Genomic DNA, 12518 nt, shown 5'->3' on the forward strand with positions numbered 1-12518 from the left:
TATGAAAACTCAAAGATTAAAATACAGTTTATTCCTTCAAAATCAACATTGTTTCTACATAAGTTGATAAGGATGATAAATAACTACTAGCAGCTATGTTATCCATTTTTGTACTTGCTACAGAACAAAAATCAGAGATTCGAAGTCTCAGATGAAGGGAACTTACCACATATTTATGAAGAGTCTAAAGCTAGAACTGCGTCCTTTAAAATATAATGTATTCTATTGGTTATTAATTCACTATAACATGTTAAATGTAATTACCACAAAAGTGCATGAAATAGCTACTCTCTTTAGGAGTACATACTTTGATAAGTCATATACAATGCCACTTTACAAATATAAATATTTTTATCAAAGACGTAAAAAAGAGAACGTAGCCAAAATCAACTGAATATTTATATTCAAGACCAGACACTCTTGTAAGGACTTCAGCCTGATAGCTTTTCTAATCTTTGCAGCATTTCTATGACCTATGTACTCTTATCTTGCCCAGTTTGCAGAAGTGAATACTGAAATGCCAAGAGTTATATTACCTTACCACAGATCACATTACTAGAAATTATTAGTGATAGAACTTGAAACATGTCCATATGGGTCTAGAGATCGATTTTACTATTTACCAAGAATTTTTAAATTGTGGAGGTGATGTGTAAGCTTGTACCTTTAGAAGATTACAATCGTGTCGGGATGCGGCAATGAAACCAATGTCATCTGGTCATTGCAAAATAAATGCTTTGTTGCCCTGTATGATTAGTTTACCAGGGAGATCAAACATGTGTAAGCATCCTGAGAGGAATTTGATGGTGGCTGTAGCTTTGCTCTTGAACTCTCACAATTCCATGATGCTATTTCCTTTCACTTTACAGGAACATTCTGACCTGATTTTAGAGATACGAAATCATGGACCAAGGAAACAAATCAAGAGTGACTGAATTTATATTGCAAAGCCTTTCAGGGTCTCGAGAGCTACAGCTTTTCTATTTTGCATTTTTCACACTTTTCTATTCATCCATTGTACTGGGGAACTTCCTCATTGTGCTTACAGTCATATCTGAACCTGCGCTGCATACGCCCATGTACTTCCTGCTCAGTAACCTGTCCTTCATTGATGTGTGCTTATCCACATTTGCTACCCCCAAAATGATTGTTGACTTCCTTATGGAGCGTAAAGTTATCTCTTTTGAGGGCTGCATGGCCCAGATCTTTTTTCTGCATGTCTTTGCTGGTGGTGAAATGATGCTTCTTGTGGCCATGGCATATGATAGATACGTAGCCATCTGTCGACCCCTGCACTATGGAACCATCATGAGTGCACGGAAGTGCACAAGTCTTGTGGTGGGCTCCTGGCTCATTGGGGTTCTGCACTCAGTGAGTCAGTTGGCCTTCACGATAAACCTTCCATTCTGTGGCCCCAATAAAGTAGACAGTTTTTTCTGTGACCTTCCCCTAGTTATCAAACTTGCCTGCACTGATACTTTTACTCTTGAGATAATGATGCTTTCAGACAGTGGTCTAATGGCCATGACATCCTTTGTGCTGTTACTGATCTCTTACACTGTCATCCTAGTCACTGTTCGCAGGCGATCCTCAGGAGGCATGGCAAAAGCAAAGGCTACTCTGTCTGCCCATATCTCTGTGGTGACTCTGTTCTTTGGACCCTGCATCTTCATTTATGCTTGGCCTTTTAGCAACTTCCCAGTGGATAAGGTCCTCTCAATATTTTATACAGTTTTCACCCCTCTTCTAAACCCTTTAATCTACACCTTGAGAAATAAAGAAGTAGTATTAGCCATGCAAAAACTAAGGAGTTGGCAAGTGAGGACCTGGTGGTCTCCTAGCTGTCTGTTGTGATAGGTAATGCCCCATAATCAAGCTTGTATCAACCTAGTAACATGAGCTCAATAAGAATGAATTGAAGTTACAACCCAAAAAGAAGAAAAAGGAAAATGCCACAATAATCATCGCAGATTTCACAAACAGGAAAGTTTGCTATTTCTAGAAATGATTGAGATTCAATAAACTGGAATCACTGAACTTGGGATAAAGATGTTAAAAATAATTACCTTAGACATCTTACAACTTATTTCTCATATGTAGGTATACTTCTGGTTAAACAAAGTTTATCTGGATTATATGAAAGACATCCCACTATTAACAGCTTTTGTCATCATTAATTTTTTTATTTTATCAGTAATTTAATAGTGATTGACAAGACTATAAGGTAGCAGGGGTACAATTCCATACAGTTCCCACCACCAGAGTTCTGTCTCCCACCTCCTTCACTGGAAACTTCCCTATTCCTTATCCCTATGGGGGTATGGACCAAAATTCTTTTTCCTTTCCATCTATTTTGTTCCAAAAGTCACAATATTATTTTTATTGATGGCAAAATAGTATTCTATGGTGTATATATCCCACAACTTCTTTTCTACTAGTGATTAATATTGATATACAAAATTACAAGATAACAGGTCTACAACTCCACATCATTCCCATCATCAGACTTCCAAATCCCCATTCCCTCCACTGGAAGCTACAGCAGTTCTCCCAAGGTTGCAGATATGGGTTAACTATTATTTCTACAACTATCTGTCTATATTTGTATATAGTTGATCCCATATTCTCTTCCTTTTCAAGTCACATATACGCCTATTGCATCCAAATACCCCCTCCCTTTTTTGTCCTCTCTCCAGTTCCTGGTGGAGTTGGAGTTCAGAGCCCTAATATTTCTTCCCCACTGAGCGTTAGCAGGTCAGTTCACACCTCCATACTGTTTCCTAAGTGGGGCAGGACTCTGAAGCAGTGATGTTCCAAGACACATTGGTGAGTTCGTCTGCCCAGAGACGTCAGCATAGAATCATGATAGTGTCTGCAACTTGGTGACTGAAAGGTAGCAAGGTATAAAGCAGGACAAAGTTATTAATAAATAGGAAACAAAAATTAGGAGTAAAGCAGTTAAGAACAGGGGTCTTAGGGTAGAAAGAAGCTGGGAAGTCCATTCTAGGCATGTTCCTAGGGGCCCACTTGCTTGAGTTTGATAGCTAGCATGGAATTGGACAAAAATATTGTCTGAGAAGATAGTGTCAGAATAGAAAAAAGGGCTAGATAGTTGGATTAGGGTAAAGAGTAGTTTCCATTCTTGAAAAACTGAATAAAATTAACTGTTTACCCCATCCACCTGATCCAGGATATATATATTTAGCACAGAAGTCTGTGTAACCTCTGAGTCTATTAATCTGAGCTCATAGTTAAGCCACAGCTGGGAACATTGCAGGCTGCACTTATTTCAGGACCAGTCTTCCTTAAGTGGCAAAGCAAGACAATATAGCCTTCCTTCAGAGAGTGGGGCAATTCCTACCTTACTGTTTTATGGTGAGGGCATGGTCCTGGGAAGGTCCCCCCAGAGGGTTTATGTTCCTGATGAAAGTGACCACTGAGGGTGGAAAGAAGGATCTATTAAAGGTCTAGGCCCATCATATTTGTGTGGGAATCCAAGGATTCCCTGAATAGAGCCCCAGATGAGCAGTGGTGTGATATTGACCCAAAAAGCCATTATTAAGTGAGCCAGTCTCTTGCCCTTATTCAACCTTTATAGTCCTCTCTTTATCTGATGACCTTTTTTAAGTCGTTTAAGCATTGAGTGTTATTTGTTGTTCTTCTACTGTTACCAACCAGAATTGGGTTTTTGGAATCTGTCTTCTTTGGGTCTTTCTGCTAGATTGCCCAGCTAATTTGGCCTAAGTCAGATTCATTAGAGAACTGTGATGTCTCCTCTAGGCACTTCTACTGGGATTCCAGGCTTATTGTGCCTAAGTCTTATCACAGAAAGCTATTAAGCACTTTTACTTTGAGTTATATAATTTCCCCTTGCTTATGGATATATGTACACTTGTAACCAGTACCCTAAATACTAGCCTGTATCTAGTCTCTGTAACTTCGTTAGATGGTGTACCATCTAAAGTGGAACTAGGTACTCCCATGTGTTGGGAAAAATCTTACTAGATTTGGGGATTTGGGAGGTTGACATTTCAGGCTCAGTATCTCTGGCAACATGGACCAAAATTCTTTATGGGGAGTAGAAGATAGGCAGTATAGCTTCAGTAATAGCTTCTCCACCGGACATGGATGTTGGCAGGTGAATCTATATACCCAGCCTAAAAGCAGTTATTTCAAAGACAGGGTCAAGGTAACTGAAGATAAGACCTGTATTTCTGTCCTCCACAAACAACAAAGCCATAATACATGAAGGAATCACAGAGAAGCAGATCTTCCACAAAAAGCAACGAAAGTAAACCTAAACTGAAGTACTCTGTAACACATAAAAATTAAAATGCAAAAATATCAAGGTTAGAGAATTTTTAAAGCAACAAGAGAAAAGTAAATAGTCATCTACAAAGAAACACTTCTTTCCTCCCCAAGACTGTCAGCTATCTCCCAGTAGAAGCTCCAAAGCCAGAAAGGACTAAAAGAATATACTCAAATTTTGTACCATAAAAGACCTCTCCCCCCCCATCTACAACCTACCCCCACCCTCATGGTCTGGGAGGTGGCTCAGTAGATAAAGCATTAAACTCTCAAGCATGAGGTCCTGAGTTCAATCCCTAGTAGCACATGTACCAGAGTGATGTTTGGTTCTTTCTCCCTCTCCTCCTATCTTTCTCATAAATAAATAAAATCTTTAAAGTAAAATAAAATACCTCCCCCTAATAATGTTCTCTCAGCTGGATGTCACTCAGATTTAGCAGAGTGACTAAGATCTTTCCAGACAAACAGCATTTAATGGAACTCATTGCCATCAAACCAGCTCTACATGAAATACTAAATGAACTTCTATAAACGTTCTGAGGGCTATTACTCATATAGATTAAATAATGAAATGGAAAAATGGAAAACAAATGAACATGAATGAAGACAAACCTGTGGATGCTCATTAAAGAACTGAAGTTACCATAGGGGACATGCTGGGAAACAAGGGCTGGGAGAGGGCAGAAGTAGACTACAAGGCTGCAGGCACTGAGTGAACTTCAATGAAGGGAATTTGGTATTTTGGTGGTAGGTGTGGCATATTACAAAGATGTGCATAATTAAACTTTTAAAATTCATAGTATTGTAAATCAAGGTACCTCAAGAACATTTAAAATATATAAGTTTGTGTGGACCGGGAGGTGGAGCAATGGATAAAGCTCTGGATTCTCAAGCATGAGGTTCTGAGTTCGATACCCGGCAGTACATGTACCAGACTGATATCTGGTTCTTTCTCTCTCTCTCCTTCTATCTTTCTCATTAGTAAATAAAATCTTTATAAAAAAAAAAAAAGTAAAATATGTAAGCTTAAAGAAAAGTTAAAACAGAAAAAGTCATACACTTTAATGAAGAATCCTAAATGTAAATAAACTTGTGAAATTAGCTAACACTTACTGAGAGCCAAGGAAAGCCCAATAATTCCTTTGAACATGATATAAATTAGTATATATATATATATATATATATATATATATATATATATATAGTGTGTGTGTGTGTGTGTGTTTATGTAGTAAAGTTTTGGTAAGCATATAAAATAACAAATTTTTATTAGTGATTTACAAAATTACCTGTCAACAAGCGTATAATTCAAAATTGTTCCCACCACCAGAGTTCTGAGTCCCTAAGCCTTCCACTGTAAGCTACAGCAGTTATCTTAAGGTTGTAGCTATGGGTTAACTATTATATCTATAACTATCTGTCTATATTTATATATATATATATATATATATATATATGCCTTTTTTTTCCTGTATTTCCATCTTCTTTCCCTTTCTAATTACACATACACCTATTACTGCATTCAAATGTCCCTCCCTTTTTCCTATTTTCTTTTTGGGTACTAGTGGAGTTGGAGTTCATAGCTCAGGTCATCTTCCCTCTATCACTTCTCCCCCACTGGGAGTATGGACCAAAATTTTTTATGGGATACAGAAGGTGAAAGGTCTGGCTTCTGTAATTGCTTCTCTGTTGTTTTCGACGGGTTATGTTGTTTTCGCCAGGCTGGCTTCACTGGCGGGTAACAGACAACCAGGGACTCATGGTTGAGCTGTAGGCAGTATCTCTTTATTCATGCAGGACGCAGCACAATCTAAGACGAGCTAAGTTAAACTCAAAGTACAGTACTCTAAAACTCACAATGCTGTCTTTATATATACTTGCCAAGTAAGGTGGAAACAGGATGTGACATAGAGAGGGTGGAGAGAAAAGTGACTGGTGAAAATCAGAGTGTGACAAAGAGGGGGCAGATTAGGCGAGAATCCTATCACTGAACCACAAATGCCCTGGAGGGAGGGTGGAACTTGTTAACAGTGGTTATGTAAATAGAATGAAGTGGTTATGTAAATAGAATAGTGTTAAGCAGGGGGGATTTAAACCAAATGAAACAGAAGGGGTCTCATGCATACCAACACTTCTCCATTGGACATGGGCATTGGCAGGTCGATCCATACCCCCAGCTTAAAATAACAGGAGTTTTTAGACACAGCTGACTGAAGTATATGAAAATCAGACCAAACCTTCATAACAGGCTAAAAAGCTTAGTGTAAAAATGAATAACTAATAAAGATGTAACTTTAATATATAAGGAAACTTTGAGTAATTCTTTGGGACAGAAGGCAACTACCCAAAGACAGTCTTAAAAGGGGCTCAGTCTCATTGGTGAATATGCATCTCTTATCACTAGTTAATATAAAGTTCACTGGGGCTAGGAAACTACTTACCCAATAAAGATTATAGAGGGGCCAAATTGGAGAACAAGCTCCCCTAGAGGTGGACACACCCATGTTATGATGCCAACACACACCTGGATTTTCAGGTGTCAGGTTGCATCGCAGGGGAGAGAGAAAAGACCAGGAACTCGTGGTGGAGCGGGAACGCAAATTTTTATTCATGTGGGTGCCCCAGAGTTGGTGTGAGCATAGCAGTTTAGGCCACGTGGAGCTAGCAAAATGGCAACCTCCCACTATGCCCACCAGCCTTCTCCAGGTCTTCTCCGGGTCAGGATGCAGAAGAGAAAGAAAAGAGAGTGAAACTGGAATAGCAGCAGGTTTTATAGGGTAAAAACCGGAAGTGGCAAGTTGGAAACGGAAATGGCTAGGAAAGGAGGTGGAGAGAGGTAAAAGGCATGCTGGGAAGGTGAAAGCATCCTTAGCAACTGTTGTGATGGTTTTAACTGAATTAGCAACACCCTGAGGGGATAACATGTTGGGGATCTTTCAGGCAAAACAATGGTTATGTAAGCAGAGCAGGGAGGCTGGCTTTAAGGCCCAAAATTCAGGAAAGTCCTTCATTGTAATGTGCTTCAAGTTTCCTGCTCTGGAAAAGGTGGACATTGTGTTCATGTGAAGGAGAAATACTGGGTGTGGGTAGATAGCACAGAGCTATGCAAAGAGACCCTCATGCCTGAGGCTTCAAAATCCCAAATTCATTCTCCTACACCACCATAAGCCAGAGCTGAACAGTGCTCTGGTAAGGTAAATTAAAAAAAATAATAAAAAGAAAAGAAAAATATTTAAAAGTATTCTCTTACTCATTATAATTATATAATTGAGAAATAACCCCAGAGTCATCATTGAAATTGTCAAAAATGGACCAGGGAGAACAGAAGCAACTGGTGGCACATCTATATACAAATAATGTCAAAGCACATAAATTATGGTGATGTTGTGTATGATACAGCAAATCCTAACAAAAGGATTTTTCAAAGTTAACCCAATTGCCAAATAATGTGATTACAGCAATAACTATCTATTGCCGGCTTAAACCCTAAGACAGCAGGAACCTCCTGCTTCCTCTAAAGAGCCTATATTTCCCCCAGTCCTAGAACCTGTATGGTGGGGCTCAGTTTCCTGCATGCTCCTCTCAGTTCATACCAAATGATATTGTATCTACTGATCCCAACCTAATCAATGCAAATACTTCCCTCACTCACTCCAAAACTAACCTTATCAAAGCAAGGACTGCAAAAGATGAATAAGAACAAGAGACTGGCATAGTTTAACGATGACTCTTTAGTTACTATCAGGCCACCCCATCAGCTGGGGCCCTATTTGGGGAGTCCTGGGATTCCCAAACAGTCATGATGGGCCTAGACCTTGAATAAATCCCTCTCTCCATTGTTACTGGTCAACTCTATCAAAATAGACCCCTTTGTGGGCCCCCCATAGGACCTTTCCCTCAACTTGGATCAACAATGGTAGAGAATGTTCCATCCTCCTAGGGGAGACTGGACAACATACTCTATGCTACACTTGAGGAAGATGGGTCCTGATATTGGGGCAGCTTGGAACGCAAGACCTCTGCAGGGATACAGAGGTCACATAGGCTCCTAAGCTGAATATGGGCCCCAGATCACATCAAATTGATCAGGTTTACAGCCAACAATATTTATACACCTTTCCCATATTTGAGAGCTACTCTCTACCCTGATCCAGCTTTCTGGTCCTTTTTCCAGCCATGTCATCATCTGCCCAGACAATAACTTGGGTCCACCTGCATATCAGATTTCAGGCTCAGGGGGATAAGAAAAACTAGTATAGCCAAGGGCCCTTTGGAATATAACTAAAATAGGCCTACTAGCTATCTACAAAATGGAGACACCCGCCCCCAACTCTTCATCTGCACTATTCCAGCCTTTAGGTTCATGATTAGTCAACAATTTGTTTGGCTTTATATGTTAACTCTCCTTTCAGCCACTAGGTTCCAGATGCTAGCATGTTGCCAAACAGACTTCCCTGGACAGACAACCCCACCAATGTGTCCTGGAGCTCTGCTTCCTCAGAACCCCACCGACTAGGGAAAGAGAGAGACAGGCTGGGAGTATGGATCGACCTGTCAACACCCATGGTCAGCAGGGAAGCAATTACAGAAGCCAGACCCCTCCCCCCACCTTCTGCATCCCACAGTGACCTTGGGTCCATACTCCCAGAAGGATAAAGAATAGGAAAGCTATCAGGGAAGGGGATGGGATACGGAGTTCTGGTGGTGGGAATTGTGTGGAGTTGTACCCCTCTTATCCTATGGCTTTTGTCAGTGTTTCCTTTTTATAAATAAAGAAAAAGAAAAAAAAGAAGGAAAGAAAGGAAACTAAGGAAAATACCACCCTAACATATATAATATTGACCTTTCACCCTATATAAAAATCCCCTTCAAGAAATAAAATATGAGTGCCAATACAAAAAAAATAAATATTAAATAAAATAAAAGAATAGTAAAGCTATCAAGAGAGGGGAGGGGATGCAGAGTTCTGGTGGTGGGAATTGTGTGGAGCTGTACCCCTCTTATCCTATGGTTTTGTTAGTGTTTCCTTTTTTATAAATAAATAAATAATTTTTTTTAAAAAGAATTAAAGAGGAATTAAAATTCCAAACAGAAAAAAAAAGAAATTGTCAAAATGTAGAATGTTATTTACCTCATTCCAGTGGGAATGTGTAATAGAAGGTATTAATAATCCCCACTGGAAGATAAACCTTGGCCATCTTAGAAATACCCAGTGCCCCAATTGGTCACTTACATAAGACCATGGCAATACTCTACTTTGCCAAAAGAAAACAGGACCTATAAATATCACAACTTAACAGATGTTAATTTTACAACAGAAAACTGAAGAATTCAATTCACATTTGATATGTATTGTATCAGGTAGGTCATATCTGACAAAGATCTACATATTCATTTGCATTAGAGGATCTTAAATGGGAAAATGTATTAGAAGTAAAGTTTGAGTCAAGATGAGAATATTTATGTGTCTTAACATGATTGTGAGAATTTGTGAGCACTAAGTAAGAAGTACTTCCAGGGGAGTCAGGAGGTAGTGCAGTGGGTTAAGTGCAGGTGGCGCAAAGCACAAAGACCAGCGTAAGGATCCTGGTTCGGAGCCCCCGGCTCCCCACCTGCAGGGGAGTCGCTTCACAGGCAGTGAAGCAGGTCTGCAGGTGTCTGTCTTTCTCTCCCCTTCTCTGTCTTCCCCTCCTCTCTCCATTTCTCTCTGTCATATCCAACAACAATGACATCAATAACAACAACAATAATGACTATAAAAAGGGCAACAAAAGGGAATAAATAAATATTTTTTAAATAAGTACTTTCAGAAGAATATTGTGATCATACTTAGAAAAAAATTCATTGTGAAAGTCTAAAGAAATTAAGTAAGGGAGCTAGCTGGGAGGGGAAAAAAAGAAAATGAATAAGCAGGAGGACTTTCAGGTCCTGGTGTTTGGTGGAGGAGGACCTAGGCTGGGGGTTAGAGTGTTTTGCAGAAAATTGAGAAATTTTACATGTGTATCAACAACTGTATTTACTGTAAACCACTAATCCCCCCCAAAAAAAGTAAACTTTTGCAGAAAGTTTTGCAGAAAATTGAGAAATTTTACATGTGTATCAACAACTGTATTTACTGTAAACCACTAATCCCCCCCAAAAAAAGTAAACTGAATCAACATGTAAATCAAAGCTACACGTTTTCTTGTAAATATATACCTGTGTAGTAATGCTATTATTAAAAATCACAGGAATGTCAAAAACATTCAGGCTACAGGTTTGTAGTCATAGTATTTTTGCATCAATGATTTATTATACTTCCTCTATGCTAAATGTAGATCAGATAGTATTTGTTTAACTCTATAGAAACAGAGTACAAATTTCTTAATTAAGAAACTCATTGTTTTTGCTTATCACCACTGTTACTGCTGTGGCTTGATGCTGACATTATGAATCCACCATTCCCAGCAGGTACCTTTTTTTTTTCTTTGTATTTTATTTGATAGAACATAGAGATATTAGGAGCAGGAGGGGAGATAGAAAATCAGAGACACCTGCACCCCTGCTTCACTACTTGAAAAGCTCCCCTCTCCCCACTCCGAGGTGGAGAGTGGGGCTTAGAACCTGAGTCCTTGAGCTTGGTAATGTGCGCACTTGAGCACTTGACTGAGTGCACAACCGCCTGGCCTCCCTCAAAAAAATTTTTTTCTTTGTTTTTCAAAAGAATTAACTTATTCCCTTTATCTTTGCTGCTTCAATTACTGGTACTAGTCTTTAAGTAGATCTAGATATGAGTTTGTACTATTAATAGGATGAGAATTTCTTCTTTTTGAGATGAAATTTATGTCGGTGGCATGTCGTCTGATAGCTTAGTCTTTCTTGTTCACTAAGAAGGAGCACAGGAAATTCAAATGGTAAAAGTAATGAGCAAATGGCAAATATAAGGTGGCACTTTAATTGGCCTGAGAGCATACACATGGAGACTCCATTCATATCTAGATCTTGCAATTGATGCAGGAAGGACATGAAAATATAAGGAACTCTCAGTGTGTGGGGAAGACCTTAAGAAGTAAACTTTGACTTCAGAGAGCAAATGTGAATGAAGCAGAGTATCATAAAACATTAGAGAAAAAAAAAGAAATTTCAACTAACGTCTCTAGGAAAACTTTTAGAAGTGATGGCACTGGACTAGAATAGATCACCTGTGAAGGACAAAAGATAACGAATAGGGGGACTGGGTGGGGTGGTGCACCTGGTCGAGTGCACATGTTATGATACGCAAAGACCTGGCTTTGATCCCACTTGCAGGAGGAAAGCTTTGCGAGTGGTGAAGCAATGCTGCACTCTCGATTTCTGGCTGTCTATATCTAATAAAAATAATTTTAAAAATCTTTTTAAAACTAAATAAATCATGAATAAATAAATAAATAAGAAAATGAATTGGAGGGGAAATGGGGAAAAGGAAGAGATGGAGCAATATTGGGGTCCTGGTGCACGGTGGTGTAAAAAGACCTAGACTGGGGGAGACAGTGTTTTGGAAACACCTATTACAGAGATATGAGAAATTGTACCCATGGGCCAATAACTGCTCTGTAAACCACTACCTCCTTCCCCACATAAAATGCTAAAGAGAAAAAGAAAATAAATTGGAAGTGTTTACCAGTTTAATAAATTCATAGTCTGGTTTAGGCTAGAGAGCGAAGTGTAGTATAACACAGATAAAAACTATACCATATATGCTTGGCTATTGTGCTGCTACTATTATTTGTACTTTGAGGAGTTAAATAGGAGATGCTGCAGGTGGGAAAAAGAAAGTAAAATGTATAGCCTGGAAGAATAATGGTGGCGTAGATAAGCAAGGTTTAAAAAGGAAAAAGTACTGAACTGAAGTAAGAAACTGTGAACTAAGGTCTGAGATGGCTACATCATCTTCACCAAACAGATGTCAGAAAAAATATGTTCAGAACAGCAGCATTTGGTGAGTAAAGCAGAGGTCATCACAGAAGGCGGTGATTGATGCAGCTGAGGTAAATAGTGTCAACAAATGCAAGATTTCTTTCCCGTGTTTGAAAGTGACTCCTCATCATTCACTAGAAATTTGCTTGTTTTAACTTCTGTGTGTTACAGTGGTACAATAAATTTTTCGTTAGGTAGAGTTCATCATTTTAGAATATAATTCCATAACCTGAACAAGAATGATTTTATTTTAGAAATGGGGAAACAAAAATGAA

At 39.0% G+C, this 12518-nt stretch overlaps 1 protein-coding gene across 1 annotated transcript; it reads left to right on the top strand.

The window, feature by feature from the left end:
• Positions 1–903: 903 nt before the first annotated feature.
• Positions 904–1854, top strand: LOC103127229 (olfactory receptor 4K15-like). Its single transcript, XM_007538125.1, has one exon. The coding sequence runs from the start codon at positions 904–906 to the stop codon at positions 1852–1854; it is 951 nt and encodes a 316-aa protein (XP_007538187.1).
• The last annotated feature ends 10664 nt before the right edge of the window (positions 1855–12518 follow it).

Source organism: Erinaceus europaeus, chromosome 16, assembly GCF_950295315.1.
Source record: "Erinaceus europaeus chromosome 16, mEriEur2.1, whole genome shotgun sequence".
NCBI classification, from domain to species: domain Eukaryota; kingdom Metazoa; phylum Chordata; class Mammalia; order Eulipotyphla; family Erinaceidae; genus Erinaceus; species Erinaceus europaeus.